General features: G+C 40.5%; 1 protein-coding gene across 4 annotated transcripts in view; it reads right to left on the bottom strand.

The window, feature by feature from the left end:
• LOC126334735 (vacuolar protein sorting-associated protein 18 homolog) overlaps positions 1-18,229 on the bottom strand; it is a 259,374-nt gene that overhangs the window by 216,545 nt on the left and 24,600 nt on the right. For all 4 annotated transcript variants that reach the window (XM_049997277.1, XM_049997278.1, XM_049997279.1 and 1 more), the window contains exons 3-4: positions 15,893-16,047; positions 4,667-4,840 (exon numbers count right to left, since the gene is read on the bottom strand). In XM_049997277.1, coding sequence (XP_049853234.1) covers positions 4,667-4,840; positions 15,893-16,047 — 329 coding nt within the window. The remainder of the gene's footprint in view (positions 1-4,666; positions 4,841-15,892; positions 16,048-18,229) is intronic.

Genomic DNA, 18,229 nt, shown 5'->3' with positions numbered 1-18,229 from the left:
ATGGAGCCTTCAGACAATCATCAACAATTAAATGAAGAGTATGAATGAAACAACGTACTGAGGCCAACTCTGCATTACTAACAGCTCTCACTATGTTCCATCCATTATCATGAATAACGAAATGAATTTCTGTGAATTGTATGTCCCATAAACTTGCAATTTCCAGTAAACCAATCATTATATTTTCAGCTCTGTGATGTCCCTCAAAAATGCTTGATGTTCAATACTATATGTTTGACATTCAATTCACAACCAATAAAATGTGCAGTAAAACTTAAAAAACTGTTTTCATTATGCAAGAATGTTGCATGTCACGGAAATATAATCAGTCTCTAAAAGTAGTCCTTTAACTGTCTCAACCACCTTATGATATATTTCTGGAATTATTTTGTCTGAAAAGTAAGGGCAGCTTGGTATTTTACACCAAGACAAAGCACTATTAATCAGCCTTCTAAAATCAACCCTTTCTACTGTACCTACTGCAAGTGCTATCATACTGGCAATTAAGAGAAGGTATTTTTTTTTGTTTTTTTGCCATGGGGTCATTAATATCCCATGGTTTACACATTTCAGCACATTCTTCAAAAGTCAGTTGCTTTTTTGATCTCAAAAGTTTACTTACATCTGTATCTTAATCCATAGTTTTTTGCCCCTTAGGAAGAGTATGCTGCAACTTACGATGTTCACTGCTGCATTTATTTTTCAAATGATTTATCATTCATGAAATAGTCACCTTCCTTCCAATACCACCATGAGAAATTTTTATTTTGCTCAGTTTACACACAATCATCTCACTTTTATGCAAATTAAAAAATAAAGACTACAATAAACTATGCTTACATATTGATTATGTGTATCAAAACTAAACTTGTCAACAAAACAAGCAGCGCAGTAACAATCAAGTGTGTGGGACTGTATGGAATGGGAGGGAGGCAAATACATTTGAGCAAGGAAAAATGATGTTGATACAGTTTTCCTGCCATGTGTCAGATGAATACCTTTGCCCGATATTCTGCTACAAAGCCCGCAGGATACTCGGTATTCGCATATGACCAAATATACTACTCATTGCAAGTCTTGTTGTCTACTATAAAGGTAACATCACAGAAACCTCAATGACATGGCACAGTCACCATCATTTATGCATCCAAAATGCAACAGCAGCTGTACAAATTACTGGCTATCCAAAACAGAGGTAATTATGTTGTATACCCAATAGCAGCCAATACTACCACAACAGGCGCTAGGCCTCTATTATGGTGATGAATACAACCTGGCAATGCTCAATCTCCTCAGAGCCTCCACAAATAGATACAGTACTGCAAGCAGAATTGGCACTTGTCTGAAGAGATGATGTGGTGCCACGCCTGTGTCCAGGCTGCCACTGAGGTACACCACTATAAACACACTTCTCTCTGCTTTTCCATAAAAGAATGCTGCAACAATGGTCAACATGCTGACAGTCTGTGGTGCTCCAGACAATGTTGTACTGTCCATGTGGATACATGTCTCACTGCAAACTAGACCGTTTCCTGACTTGAGGTACACAACATGTCAGTAAACTTATCCACAGCCATGTGAACAATACGTCTGTCCTCTTGGGCACCAGTCGTGTGGAGGCACCGAGATCCCACGTGGTGACGAGTATGCTTCATCTTCTGAATCCACTAATTCCATATTCAAATGACAGTCACAGAATCCTGACCAATGCAGAAATATTGTGGAATGATAAACCATAATCTCAATAGGCAATTCTTCTGCTGCTGTTAAATTCCAAGATGTGCTGAGAGATGTTTCTCTTTCTTAAGTGAGATATAATACAATCTTTTCACTATCAACATGAAAGTTTGATTTCTGAATGACATGCCCTTTGTGTAATCTTTCCTTGTACACAGAATGTAGATGGTGTTATCCATAACTCCTTCGTGCAATTGTATTAAAATGCTAACCACCTGCACATTGAAGCTGTCAAATTGATGTTTGTTCAGGACGTACATGCAGACAAGGAAAAAAAATTCCAGGATTTTTCCCATATTTCCCAGTTAAAGACACACTTTTTCCTGGGTGGAAATACACATTTTTCCAGGTGAAAATACAAATTTTTCCGGGTGGAAATACAAATTTTTCCGGGTGAAAATACAAATTTTTCCGGGTGAAAATACAAATTTTTCTGAGTGAAAATACACATTTTCCCACACGAAAATACAAGTTAAGTGACAGTATACTTTCCCTTGGAACTTTAAAACTTATCAATTCTTTGAATGGAAAAGGTTTTATACACCAGCATAGAATTTCGCAGCAAAAAACATAATGCATTTTGGAAAGATTTTTGATGCACAGTAACATGTACACTGCATATTTTGTATTATGAAACTATAAAGATGAATTCCATCAAAGATGGAATGTCAGTTTTTGAAGCACTGAATCAAGATTGCCATGTGCTTCTGGCAGCCAGCCACAGTTCATGTCACATTATCTTGCCAGAAATTGACAGCGGGTATTCAGAGCATAGGACACCAGATGTAGTCAGTCTATACTAACATCACTGTTAAGTAACACGAACACAAATAGGAAAAGTTCATGGTTTAAATTAATATACATATAGTACAGCTACAAGAAAATCTAAGCTTTCACATGTAATATTCATCTATTTTGGTGTATGTTATTATTTAACATATATCAAACACAAATGTGCTAGTAAAATTTAAATGACATAAATGTCTGGCCTTCTGGGCCTGAAATTTTTCTAAGACGGTGGTCCTCAAAGTGTTAAGTTTTGAATGAGAGTCAAATGCTCTGCAATTTAAGAAATTCATGGCACATTCTCACACGTAATGTTATTCATCTTGCGTAAAAGAAACTTTACTTTGAAGGTAGCTCTTCTCAAGCCACCATTCGCAATATTCTCCCATGACCTGTTATAATGAATACAGTTGTGACATCATGCTCATTGAAAGCAATTTGTTGTAATGAACTATTGCACAATCTTCGTCCTTAAGCCTTTGACAAATTTTGCTGTCATCAGAGCATGTGTGCACAGTGCGCTTTGTTGTTGTTAATGGCACATTTTCTTTACAACTTAAGTTTGATATTGCTTTTCTCTTGTTTATGTTTTATTGCTGCAGTATTATTCTGCAGTAGCGGGCTAAAGCAAAATTCTTTGTTAGAGTATCAGTTCTTGCCAGGCAAAATTACAAAATATCAACTCAAAACTAAAACAATGAAAAATTTCTGGAATTATAAAAAGATCTTGGGTTTTTCCCAGTTTTCTCCTAGATGAAAAAATTACCATGTTTTTCCCCGATTTCCCAGGTGTCCTGGGGTGTATACACCCTGAGTGTTACATGCTGTCTTCATGGTGTTGAAAATTTTAATACCCTGTAGTGTATTAGCTTCATTGATCATGTCAATATGTTAAGATGATTTCATTTTCAATTAGGTAACAATTCAGTGATCTTGAACTCCACATATTACATGTTTTTATGCATTAAACATAGTATTGTCTGCTAACTAAAGTTGACTGTGCCAGGATATTGTAAATACCAGTCAAGACCATTTTATTTTTGTTGATACATATACTTGGATCATGTAGGGCATTAAGTACCTCCTTAAAATGTGTGTGTGTGTGTGTGTGTGTGTGTGTGTGTGTGTGTGTGTGTGATTAACATTAATAAAACCAGCATACTGCAGGGACAAATTCCTGTCTGGAAATGGAGGAAAAACAGGCCTGTGAAAATGGGTCCAGAAATGCATCACTCCCATGATAGATAGCACTGACCAATGACAGTACCTCTGACCACTTGCTGTGCAGTCCTTGTGTGTTGAAGGCTGTGTGATTGACACAGTGTACTGTAAGAAGCGGAATGGTCTGGTATTCACGTCGGGAACAAGCTGAGATGGCATTTGTGTACAGCCAAGCAGATGGAAATGGCTGAGAGGCAGCATGGCTATACCAAAACAAGTATCCTCACAGACACCAACCACATCACACAACATTTTAAGCCCTTTTTGGGCTTTTGTTTGATGATGGATCCTTCCAGACAGATGAATGTGCAGGGAGGCAGTGGACTGTGTGTACACTAGATTTGGAGGACCCAGTTCTATGGGATATTGTGACAAACCCAAGTACAAGCTCCAGGCAAGTGGCCCACCAATATGGTGTAAGCCAAAGTACAATTATGTGTATCTTGCATGACAACCGTTACTACCCCTATCACCTGCAACACACATGGAATGAACAGCCCATGGTCAGAGGAACTGTCATTTGTCAGTGCCGTCTACTGTGGCAATGAGGCAGTTCTGGACACAAGTTCACAGGACATTCTTCCTCCATTTCAAGTCAGGAATCCATCCCTGCAGTTTATCGGTTTTATTAATGTTCCTTGTTTATTACAGAGGTAAGTGTGAAAAAGAATTTCCTTCTGAAGAGAGAAACTTTAATGAGAGACGAGTTTGTGTGTGTTTGTGTGTGTGAGTGTGAGTGTGTGTGTGTGTGTGTGTGTGTGTGTGTTTGCATGGATATTTTATTAGTCAATATTTCATTAGTTAGTGAATAGATAGATCACTTACAGTAAATCACAAACACTCATTTAAACAACTGAGGAACTAAAGAGTTAACTGCTGCTATGAACAATAACTTTTTACACAAGGCTTAGTTTGAACAAACCTGTTTCCAATACTGCTGTCCCGTCTGGAATATTTTGTCACCTTCAAAACTCATTTCAGCTTCAAGGATTAATCCTTTTGATGTCCCAAGAAGTATTGGCCCAGTAACTGACTCAGATTCATTAGTATGATTCCATCCAACAGCTGTGATTTCATGATTCTTGTTTCTACTAACCTGTTGACAAAAGTATTATCAACTAGCAATCCTGGCAATGCTTCGCAACTGCTAAAGATATGTGAGAATGTTGAGAATTGGATATCTGTCCTAATCTCCTCCTCTCTCTGTCCATCTCATCCTCCCCCTTCTCTTTGTTCATATTTTCCTCCTTCCCCTCTCTCTGTCCATCACATCCTACCACCCCACTTATGATTGTCCGTGTCTTCCTCTTCCTCTTCCCCTCTCTGCTCTCTGCCCATCTACTCCTCCCTCTGCCTACTGCCTATCTCTCTCCCCCCCCCCCCCCCCCCACACACACACACACACGCGCACAAAAAAATCGATCTCTCTCTCTCTCTCTCTCTCTCTCTCTCTCTCTCTCTCTCTCTCTCAACTTGACCCTTGTTTACTGTTATTGTAAATGGAACATTGATTGGAAATTGAGGTTGTGGTGTCGTTGAGTACTGAGAATGGCACATAGTGCAAGAAGTATTGACTGATGGAGAGATACTGCATAGCAAACTGGTATCACCAGGCACCAATGAGGTATTAGGAAGAAGTCCTGCCTAGAATAGTTCCAAGGCACCTCTATCCTGAAATAGCTGTGCCAGTCAGCCAGTCTATAGGAGGACCTGTTTGAGGTCAGATCCTGCCCACTTCCAGGAAGCTCCTGTCACAGTAATGTCACTGTACTGCCTACTTGCCATGACACAGCCATGTCAGCCATCAGGGAGCAAAGAGATTTCCATCTCCTGTGAACTGTGCCCATGCAACAAAGCTCTCAGAACTGTGTCAACAAGTGTCTTCAAACTTCTATTTTTAGTGGCTGTAGTGAAGCTACAGTAAGGCCATTCTGAACTTGTATCAATTTGCCACTCAGTAATTGGCAGTTATAAGAGTCGAGAGACATGAAAGGAAAGCAGTGGTTGGGGATGGAGTAAGACAGGGTTGTAGCCTCTCCCCGATGTTATTCAATCTCTATACTGAGCAAGCAGTAAAGGAAACAAAAGAAAAATTCGGAGTAGGTATTAAAATCCATGGAGAAGAAATAAAAACTTTGAGGTTCACATTGTAATTCTGTCAGAGACAGACTTGGAAGAGCAGTTGAATGGAATTGACAGTGTCTTGAAAGGAGGATATAAGATGAACATCAACAAAAGCAAAACGAGGATAATGGAATGTAGTTGAATTAAGTCGGGTGATGCTGATGGAATTAGATTAGGAAATGAGACACTTAAAGTAGTAAAGGAGTTTTGCTATTTGGGGAGCAAAATAACTGATGATGATCGAAGTAGAGAGGATATAAAATGTAGACTGGCAATGGCAAGGAAAGCATTTCTGAAGAAGAGAAATTTGTTAACATCGAGTATAGATTTAAGTGTCAGGAAGTCATTTCTGAAAGTATTTGTATGGAGTGTAGCCATGTATGGAAGTGAAACATGGATGATAAACAGTTTGGACAAGAAGAGAATAGAAGCTTTTGAAATGTGGTGCTACAGAAGAATGCTCAAGATTAGATGGGTAGATCACATAACTAATGGGGAAGTGTTGAATAGGATTGGGGAGAAGAGAAGTTTGTGGCACAACTTGACCAGAAGAAGGGATCGGTTGGTAGGACGTGTTCTGAGGCATCAAGGGATCACCAATTTAGGATTGAAGGGCAGTGGGGAGGGTAAAAATCGTAGAGGGAGACCAAGAGATGAATACACTAAGCAGATTCAGAAGGATGTAGGTTGCAGTAGGTACTACGAGATGAAGGAGCTTGCACAGGATAGAGTAGCATGGAGAGCTGCATCAAACCAGTCTCAGGACTGAAGACCACAACAACAACAATAATTGTGCTCATTTACTCTGTTCTGAACCACAAGTCCACTTGTGCACTTTCATAATGACAGCAAAGATAAGTTTTGCTGTAATTAATGAGGTATTACTTATTCATAGTGTTCTAATTAACTGCATTATTACTAGCTACCTCAGCATCAAAGAAGTCAGACACAACAGAATTTGCTTAGAATGAATGATAAATCAGTTGAAATCATTGGTTAAAGGGTATGAGAGAGATCTATCCAGCTGCGGAGTCTGGGAGGATAGTGGTTTCAGTAGCAATATTTTGCCTATGTTTAATCTACAAGTTTGTAGGATTACAAACTTTTGGACAGTGCAGATTCCTTGGTAGTACTCTATTCAAATGCCCATAAGCCACAAATACAACTTTCCTTGATTATGAAAAACTGACTGTGAGGAAGAAAACACATTTAAATAATATGCATATAATTTTTGCTTAAAATTATTATTTATTTGAACAAGAAATATACAGGGTTACTCTAAATGATGGAATCATTTTCAAAACTTCACATTTATTCAAGTACAAATCCAAAATGAACAAACTTTATACCAATGAAAAGAGGAAGTTTCAAAGTTTTCTTTCATAATGTTTCAAATAAATTTAATAATTTGTAATTATGTTTAATAATTATTTAATAATTAGAAATGTGATAAATGTTATAATGTTCAATGTGGCCACCGTCTGCTGCACGGAAAGCATCAACGCAGTAGCCAAACTCATCCCACACACACGAAAGTGTATATGCTGTTACTGAACGCACAGCAGCAGTGATCCATTCTGCAGATCGTTCAGAGCACTTGGTAGAGGCGGGGACATAAACAGCTTCCTCCACATAACCCCATAAGAAATAGCAGCAGGTTGTGAGATCAGGAGGTCTCAGTGGCTAGAAGTGCAGAACTAGGTCCTCAAGTCCCCTGTGGCTGATCCAGCACCTGAGGAAGGGAGTCATTCAAAAAGCCTCATACATCACGGTGCAATGGGGTGGAGCTCCATCCTGTTGGAAAATGAAGTCCTGGGAATCTTCCACAACTTGAAGGAACAGCCATTGTTCCAACATGTCCAAGTACGTGATTCCCATTACAATTCTTTCTGCAAAGAAAAATGGTCCATAAACCTTTGTATGGGATACGGCTCAGAACATGTTGACCTTCGGGGAGTCTCTTTCATGTTGCAATGGTGAATGCGGATTTTCAAAACCCCATATGTGAACATTGTTCTGATAATTTTTCCACTAGGGTGGAACATCACTTCATTGCTAAAAATTACAAGCTGCAGAAATGCACCATCCTCCATCTTTGCTAACACATTGTGAGATGCTTCTCTTTGTCATTGGGGGTTGAGAGCCTGCACAAGTTTTAATCGGTAGGGCTTGTACAGCAAATGCTGTCTCAGAACTTTCCATACTATTGGTTGGGGTATTCCAAGTTCTCAACTGGATCTATTGGTAGATTTACTGGGACTGTGTACAAAACTTTCTTGGATCTGTCAGATATCATCCTCTGACATATGTGGTCGGCCTGTGCTTTTACTTTTGCACACACTCTCAGTCTGTTTAAATTGCTTAAACCAGTGGCTAATGCTTTTGTGAGTTGGTAGTTGAATACCGAATTTGATACAAATTGCCCGCTCTGCACTGCAATTTGCAACTCACTTTTCATGAACTCAAGAATGCAGAAAAGGTTGTGCTCCACAGCCGCCATCTCACTCACAACTGACAGTGAAACAGAATGATGGCCCTGTTGCCACACAAACTCTACTATCCACTTCTGAAATCATCACTGCTCGCCCACCACTGCCTGCCAAAAACTTTAAAACTACCTCTGTTCATTGGTATAAAGCTTGTTCATTTTTTATCTGCACTTGAATACATACGAATTTTTGAAAATGGGTCCATCATTTAGAATAACCCTTTATATAACTATGTGTCTAATGATTTAAATGACCTGCTATCACAAGTAAAACAGACTACATGAAAGGAAATGAAACCACACATTTTCACACCATAATACAGTCTTTTTCCCTTGCAGTTTGTTTTAACAGAAAACCCATACATTAATATCTCAAAGAATTGGATGTACTGACGGTGGTCTACATCTTCACAGCATGATATTTTGATGTCGTAGCTCAGTGTCTTCATCGTGCATTTCCTGTGCTAGGCATAGTTGAACAGTGTCATATGCCAGCAAGAAGGTAGGCACACAACATGCCACCCAAACCACCATGGTAGCAGGACTGTTGAGCAAAATGTTCATTGTATTTGTGGCATCAAGATAAATGAGAAAGTGGGGTGGAGTTTTATAACCCTTATTTGAAAACAGTTACAAAAAGTGCTCAAAGTTACTCTCTCCTGCTTGCATTCTCGCCATGCAATCACACTGGAGTGACTGTTGTACTCTTTCAAACACTCCTAGCAAAGTGGAAATTGCATCAGAGACTGCCATAATGTGCACTATCACCTCTTCATCAGTATCAATGGGTGTTTCATAGACAACACGTTTCAGGTGGCCCCAGAAGAAAAGAATAAAATAAAATAAAATAAAAATGAATGGGCATCAAGTTGGGTGGAATGTGCAGGTGATGCCACCGGCCCACTGCGCCCGATGCAGTTCTCAAAAAGGTTTCATCCAAATGCATTTGTGCTGCATGTGCAAAGTGCCAAGGCACACCATCATGTTGGCACCACATTCGCTGTGACACACTGAGTGGAACATGTTCCAACAACTCTGGCAGAATTCATAATAAAAAGATTAGGTATCTGTTCATGCTCAGTCACTGAGAAAACATGTATGGACCAACCATATTATCACCCACCAAGCCAGCCCATATGTTGACAGTGGAGCAGTCTTGGTGACCATGAACAAAGGTGGCAATTTTTCTGAGTCAAACGTGTTGACAGAGACTGTTGAACATACCCTCTTGTGTAAAGGATGCCTCATCCATAAAAATTACAGTTGAAAGGACAGTTCAATGGCACACCTTTGCAAAAACCGGTGGCAGAATTCAATTTGACATGGAAACTTGTCTGTGTTAATGGCATGAATCTGCTGAAGGCAGTACGGGTGCAAATAATCTTCATGCCACATCCATGTCCCGTGCAAGACACCCCGAGCTTGTTATGGGTGTGTTTTCCAACAGTGTCAATGCCTTCTCTTCAAGCCCTGGTGTACACACTGTGCACTGACAACCACACCCATCATGCCTTCGCATCTATAACACAAAATGAATAAACCAGATTTTGAAGTAGGCCTTAAATGCGTATGAGCCATTATGAGAACGAGCTAGTGGAAAACATACCTCAAGTGAACCTGTCTGTCATAGGGACCTGTGGATAGCAGTAAATGCACCTGGATCTGACACTCAAGATTCGGAAACCGCTGAATGTACAAACATTGGGCAGCATCAACATTTCCATCCGCCACCCCATACCGCATAGTGCATGTCTGCTCCCCCCCGACCCCCTGCCTCGCCCTCCCCCAAGAAATAGTACTCCATTTCTTCTCTGCTCCATACCGTAACAAACACAATAGTTTCCCTGTTTGATGGCAGAGTGATACAAGGTGAGCCAGGCTCCACAGTGTGCACATGTGTTGCTTTCTATGCAACACCTACCAAAGAGGCATTTGTACGTCCCAGTGAGAGGCAGAAAACCTGTAGTGTTGTCCCGCTTGGAATATGTGCAACTATGTTGACTACAGTGTTAAGGTCTTGAAACTTCAACCTGATGTCTCTTTTACCTTGATGTCACAAGTCTGGTACCACGCGCCGCGGAATTTGAATAAGCGCCAGACGTCATGGACGTCGAAGACCCATAGAGGTATCTTCACCGTAAGCTGTGGCCCGCTTTTAGTGTGGGGGCACCACAGTGGAACACTGTACAGACAAATGGAAAAACTGGTAGGAGCCGACCTCGGGAAAGATCAGTTTGGATTCCGTAGAAATATGTGAACACATGAGGCACTACTGACCCTGCGACTTATCTTAGAAGCTAGATTAAGAAAAGGCAAACCTACATTTCTAGGATTTGTAAACTTGGAGAAAGCTTTTGTCAATGTTGACTGGAATAATCTCTTTCAAATTCTGAAGGTGGAAGGGGTAAAATACAGAGAGCGGAAGGCTATTTACAATTTGTACAGAAACCAGATGGCATTTATAAGAGTAGAGGGACATGAAAGGGAAGCAGTGGTTGGGAAGGGAGTAAGACAGGGTTATAGCCTCTCCCCGATGTTATTCAATCTCTATAATGAGCAAGCAGTAAAGGAAACAAAAGAAAAATTCGGAGTAGGTATTAAAATCCATGGAGAAGAAATAAAAAATTTAAGTTCGCCGATGACATTGTAATTCTGTCAGAGACAGCAAATGACTTGGAAGAGCACTTGAACGGAATGGATAGTGTCTTGAAGGGAGGATATAAGATGAACAACAACAAAAGCAAAACGAGGATAATGGAATGTAGTCGAATTAAGTCGGGCGATGCTGAAGGAATTAGATTAGGAAATGAGACACTTAAAGTAGTAAAGGACTTTTGCTATTTGGGGAGCAAAAGAGCTGATGATGGTCAAAGTAGAGAGGATATAAAATGTAGACTGGCAATGGCAAGGAAAGCGTTTCTGAAGAAGAGAAATTTATTAACATCGAGTATAGATTTAAGTGTCAGGAAGTCATTTCTGGAAGTATTTGTATGGAGTGTAGCCATGTATGGAAGTGAAACATGGACAATAAATAGTTTGGACAAGAAGAGAATAGAAGCTTTTGAAATGTGGTGCTACAGAAGAATGCTGAAGATTAGATGGGTAGATCACATAACTAATGAGGAAGTGTTGAATAGGATTGGGGAGAAGAGGAGTTTGTGGCACAACTTGACTAGAAGAAGGGATTGGTTGGTAGGACATGTTCTGAGGCATCAAGGGGTCACCAATTTAGTATTGGAGGGCAGCGTGGAGGGTAAAAATCGTAGAGGGAGACCAAGAGATGAATACACTAAACAGATTCAGAAGGATGTAGGCTGCAGTACGCATTGGGAGATGAAGAAGCTTGCACAGGATAGGGTAGCATGGAGAACTGCATCAAACCAGTCTCAGGACTGTGTGTGTGTGTGTGTGTGTGTGTGTGTGTGTGTGTGTGTGTGTGTGTGTGTGTGTGTGTTTTCTCAACAGATGGCAACCCATTGGTATATAAACACACCTGCGTATTATAATGCTATGTTGGCTCAGAATTTCAAATTTCAAATTAATCAGTGGGAAACATTCGAAGATTTTAGGTTTTGAGCAAACAAACATTTATATTTATATAGATGATGCTGCCAAGCATGAAACAATCTATAATACTTCTGCTATGTCACCACTACTACAAATATGAAAATAGTATTCCTTGTAAAAAGGAAGTTACTTGTAAAAATGTCTTTTGGTTTAATACAGAAAAGTTTGCATGCTGTAATGAACTAAGGGCAAAAGCGACAGTGCATTCCTCAGTTCTGCAATAGACTACATTGATACTCAGTAGGGCAGTGGTTCTCAAATCTGCACATAATTAAAGCTTGAGGAGGAGGAGGAGGAGGAGGATGAGGAGGAGGAGGAGGAGGGGGGGGGGGGGGATTAAACAGCTGTTCATTATGATTTAATACTGATCCTAAATTATTATTTTTCTCAAATAACCTCTGATATCACTATTAGTTAGAATCTATGATTTATTACACCATCATCAGCCATTTAATGTCAGTTGCTAGATAAAGACTTCCTCTAGAAGCTTCCATAAACTTCACTTCTGGGTGGCAATAAACACTGGTGCTTTCCCTGCAGGTTTACTAATTTGACCTACCAACCTTCCATTGCAACTTTTCTCATCTCTTTACACCCAGAAAGGGAGTTCCTTTTTTCATCTCCCACTCATTCAGCTAGCTACGTCTCATGCTCGCCCTCATTCCATCTTCCACTATAGTCTGTTCCCTGTTTCATTTCTTTAATTTCCTGTCTGCTAGTAATCTACAATGTGTGTCTCTCCATTTATCACTGAGTAAATCTCAGTTCTTGAATGGTTTTTGCATATCAAATCAGATCCACCTTTATTTGGAAAATTCTATTCAGTCAATAAATAAATAAATGAAAATAAAGTTATTCCGTGTCACTTTTAATCTTCTGTTCATTTCTTTTCAAGTGCATCCACCCATTGTTGTCAGCACTTGTCATCAGCAAAGCTTTCTACTGGCAACTATTTTCCTGACTTGATAAATCATCAAGTAAATGCTGGTAATTTAGGATAATTTTCAGGGAATCAAGGATATTTTCAGAAAAGTGAAATTTGAGGCAAAGTGCAATTATTATCAATTCAGGATCACTGTAAGTAAATTTTGATGAAATACATAAAGTGTCACATATGCAATTCTGCAATCTGCAGTTGGAAAAGTATTCTTGACTGGAAGTGGAAACAAAACTGAAGAACTAAAATGAACTTGGTGCATAATTTATAATGTTCATTGGTTGACTCCTCAGTGAATATAAGAAATGAATGTTAGAAATAATCAAGATCAAACTTCTCACTGACATAACTTCAATGGTTTGAATGTTCAAAAACGTTAACTTTATCTGTTTCATTTCTGGCTAAATATAATTAATCTTTGTTTATTTAAAAATAGAAGGAACAGCTAACATAACATGAGGCCATTTCTTCGCTTCATGGAATATGAATGAAGAACCATTGGTGGAGACATTCTTCGAGTATTAATTCTGAGTGATCTACGCAAGACTAAGTTGAATGGTATCTTATGTCACAAAATACTGGTATTTTATACTCATTTACATATTTCTTTTCTTTACCAATTAATTATCTGATTTTTATTAGGACTGGATGAAGCGGCGTCTCATGCAGTCTGCACGTCCAGCACGAACGCTGGTCCAACTGAGGCGCCAGGTGGAAATGGCATGGCAAGCCGTTCCACAGGACTACATCCAGCATCTCTACAATCGTCTCCATGGGAGAATAGCAGCCTGCATTGCTGCGAAAGGTGGATATACACTGTACTAGTGCCGACATTGTGCATGCTCTGTTGCCTGTGTCTATGTGCCTGTGGTTCTGTCAGTGTGATCATGTGATGTACCTGACCCCAGGAATGTGTCAATAAAGTTTCCCCTTCCTGGGACAATGAATTCACGGTGTTCTTATTTCAATTTCCAGGAGTGTAGTTAAATATTGCATTCTTTTGGTCACTAACATACAAACTTCAGATGAAACTGCTCATTGAAAAAGATATATTACCTATTGTTAAGTAATGGTTTAATTTTATGATACTTTAGGCACTAAATCCATATAAGAACACAGTTTCTTTCTATAACATACAGTTTTGTCAAAGTGGCTCTGTCATGAACTAGAAAACAAGCAAAATACATGGAGCTGGAATCAATTTAATTTTTCAATATGAACTAATATTATACTGAAGTGTTAACATGGAAGTACCTCTTTATTACATAGGAATTATGCATCAGCTGGTTTATATTTCCTTTTTGTGTTCTCCTTACAGCATCTAACATAGCTTTTTCTCTGATGAACTGCATGTCAATGTCTTAGTAGTGTGACTCACAAGAGTCTCCCATAATTATTTGTATTCCAGCAACCTTGACAGCTTGTTCCCATTACTCTGATGCCTTGGTGAAATCACTCGTGGTGATCCTTACTAACATTGTCCAAATTCAAGGTGACTGTTCAAAGAGTGAACCCTATGGCTCATCAAACAGCCTAACTTACTGAAGTTTTACAACATGGTGACGACTACATAAATAAAATGTGAGTCTGTTTTGTTGCCTAAGAACTTAGTAATGACTTCCCTCTCCAATCATTTTTAATTCAAAGTTGGAATCAAACATCAGGTCTAAAGTTACTTTCAATTTCACTTTATATATATATAAAATAGAAAGAAATATTCCACATGGGAAAATATATTAAAAACAAAGATTCCATGACTTACCAAGTAGGAAAGCACTGGTAGGTAGGCACAATAAAAACACACACAAACACACACACAAAATTTCGAGCTTTCGCAATCCACGGTTGCTTCGTCAGGAAAGAGGGAAGGAGAGGGAAAGATGAAAGGATGTGGGTTTCAAGGGAGAGGGTAAGGAGTCATTCCAATCCCGTGAGCAGAAAGACTTACCTTAGGAGGGAAAAAGGATAGGTACACACACACACACACACACACACACACACACACACACACACACACACATCCATCCACATACAGACACAAGCAGACATATTTAAAGGCATATTTTAGCCCAAACTCTTTGCCTTTAAATATGTCTGCTTGTGTCTATATATGTGTGGATGGATATGTGTGTGTATGTGCAAGTGTATACCTATCCTTTTTTCCCCCTAAGGTAAGTCTTTCCACTCCCGGGATTATAATGACTCCTTACCCTCTCCCTTAAAACCCACATCCTTTCATCTTTCCCTCTCCTTCCCTCTTTCCTGACGAAGCAACCGTGGGTTGCGAAAGCTTAAAATTTTGTATGTGTGTTTGTGTGTTTTTTTGTTGTGCCTATCTACCAGCGCTTTCCCGCTTGGTAAGTCATGGAAAATATATATATATACACTAGAGGGAAACATTTCACATGGGAAAAATATATCTAAAAACAAAGATGATGTGACTTACCAAACAAAAGCGCTGGAAGGTCGATAGACACACAAAAACAAACATACACACAAAATTCAAGCTTTCGCAACCACTGTTTGTGTGTCTATTGACCTGCCAGTGCTTTTGTTTGGTAAGTCACATCATCTTTGTTTTTATATATAAAAAATTCTCCAACTTTCATATGGCTTTCACAAACTGTTTCATTAGATCTACTTCATAGTAATAGATTTTTTGTAGATCCACATTCTTACATAAAACATTCGTCCCACAAGGCTTCAAAGATTTTCTTGCACATAAATTTATTCCAGGCCAATATTGGTCCCTTGGTCCAGTATCTTTCTAACATTAATAGAAACACTAATCATTAAAACTGTTAAAAATGCATTTTTTAAATACCGAGTTTTAATTGCTGTTTTTACCATCACATTAGGATTTAGCACACTAAAAAACAAGAATAGACCACTTTCACTAAAAAAGAAAGAAAGGTTTGCATTAAAATATGGAAAAACTTTACAAACACCCACAGAAATGTGAAACACAGCTGGAAGGTTACCTTGTAATTTATGAAATGAACAGGAATTCTGCTGTTTTGCGCACAACCTACCTTACTAGGTTTGATGGATTTCTTTGAGAGATAAAACAGTTCAGAACCATGATCTGTATGCCGTGAACTCATGCTCAGAAGTACATGGTTCCCTGTAGGATCAAGGAACAGACCACCAAGCTTGAACTGGTTTGCGTATTTCCCCAGATCTATTTCTGCAAATGAAACATTTATAACAATGAGTACTGCTCTGCATATATTAAAAACAAAGATTCCAAGACTTACCAAGCGGGAAAGCGCCGGTAGACAGGCGCAATAAAATAACACACAAACACACACACACACAAAATTTCGGCTGCTTCGTCAGGAAAGAGGGAAGGAAAAGGAAAGATGAAAGGATGTGGGTTTTAAGGGAGAGGATAAGGAGTCATTCCAATCCCCAGAGCGGAAAAAGAATAGGTATATACTCGCGCGCCCGCGCGCCCACACACACACACACACACACACACACACACACACACACACACACACACACACACACACAGATATATCCATGTGGAAGTTTCTTTATATACTCCTGGAAACTGAAATAAGAACACCGTGAATTCATTGTCCCAGGAAGGGGAAACTTTATTGACACATTCCTGGGGTCAGATACATCACATGATCACACTGACAGAACCACAGGCACATAGACACAGGCAACAGAGCATGCACAATGTCGGCACTAGTACAGTGTATATCCACCTTTCGCAGCAATGCAGGCTGCTATTCTCCCATGGAGACGATTGTAGAGATGCTGGATGTAGTCCTGTGGAACGGCTTGCCATGCCATTTCCACCTGGCGCCTCAGTTGGAACAGCGTTTGTGCTGGACATGCAGACCGCGTGAGACGATGCTTCATCCAGTCCCAAACATGCTCAATGGGTGATAGATCCGGAGATCTTGCTGGCCAGGGTAGTTGACTTACACCTTCTAGAGCACGTTGGGTGGCACGGGATACATGTGGACGTGCATTGTCCTGTTGGAACAGCAAGTTCCCTTGCCGGTCTAGGAATGGTAGAACGATGGGTTCGATGACGGTTTGGATGTACCGTGCACTATTCAGTGTCCCCTCGACGATCACCAGAGGTGTGTTGGCCCTGTGTGCCTCGGTCGTATGCAGTCCTGATTGTGGCACTCACCTGCACGGCGCCAAACACGCATACGACCATCATTGGCACCAAGGCAGAAGCGACTCTCATCGCTGAAGACGACACGTCTCCATTCGTCCCTCCATTCACGCCTGTCGCGACACCACTGGAGGTGGGCTGCACTATGTTGGGGCGTGAGCGGAAGACGGCCTAACGGTGTGCGGGACCGAAGCACAGCTTCATGGAGACGGTTGCGAATGGTCCTCGCCGACACCCCAGGAGCAACAGTGTCCCTAATTTGCTGGGAAGTGGCGGTGCGTAGGATCCTACGGTATGGCGTGCATCCGTGCGTCGCTGCGGTCCGGTCCCAGGTCGACGGGCACGTGCACCTTCCGCCGACCACTGGCGACAACATCGATGTACTGTGGAGACCTCATGCCCCACGTGTTGAGCAATTCGGCGGTACGTCCACCCGGCCTCCTGCATGCCCACTATACGCCCTCACTCAAAGTCTGTCAACTGCACATACGGTTCATGTCCACGCTGTCGCGGCATGCTACCAGTGTTAAAGACTGCGATGGAGCTCCGTATGCGATGGCAAACTGGCTGACACTGACGGTGGCGGTGCACAAATGCTGCGCAGCTAGCGCCATTCGACGGCCAACACCGCGGTTCCTGGTGTGTCCGCTGTGCCGTTCGTGTGATCATTGCTTGTACAGCCCTCTCACAGTGTCCAGAGCAAGTATGGTGGGTCTGACTCTCCGGTGTCAATGTGTTCTTCTTTCCATTTCCAGGAGTGAGTATATATAACAACAATAATCAGTTTTTGTAACTATATAGTGTAACTGAATGAATAAAAAATTTACTCACCAACCAGCAGCGGAACAACATACGTTTAAAAACATATTGAAATTTGCAACCTCTGGGGAGGGGGAGGGGAGGGGGAGCAGTGAGTGAGGAGGTGGGGCAGTCAGATCAGGAAATAAAAGATAAAGGAAACTAAAAGAGAGTGAAGAAAGGAATAGTTACTGACAAGAACTGCTGATACAGAAGAAATTAATGTAAATTAAGACCAGGTGAGCGGTGAAAACTGAGGACATGCTGTAATGCAGTTCCCACTTGCATAGAGTTCTGAAAAACTGATGCCTGGGGAAGAAGCTAGATGGCACATGTGGTGAAACAGGCATTAGGGTTGACTCACATTGTAGAGCATGCTCTGCAACAACATAGTGTGTGTTGCCAGCATAAACCCTCTGCCTATGCT

This window comes from Schistocerca gregaria, chromosome 2 (genome assembly GCF_023897955.1).
Source record: "Schistocerca gregaria isolate iqSchGreg1 chromosome 2, iqSchGreg1.2, whole genome shotgun sequence".
NCBI lineage: Eukaryota > Metazoa > Arthropoda > Insecta > Orthoptera > Acrididae > Schistocerca > Schistocerca gregaria.
The sequence above is the reverse complement of the archived record's forward strand: the minus strand, read 5'-3'. Positions and strand labels throughout refer to the sequence as shown.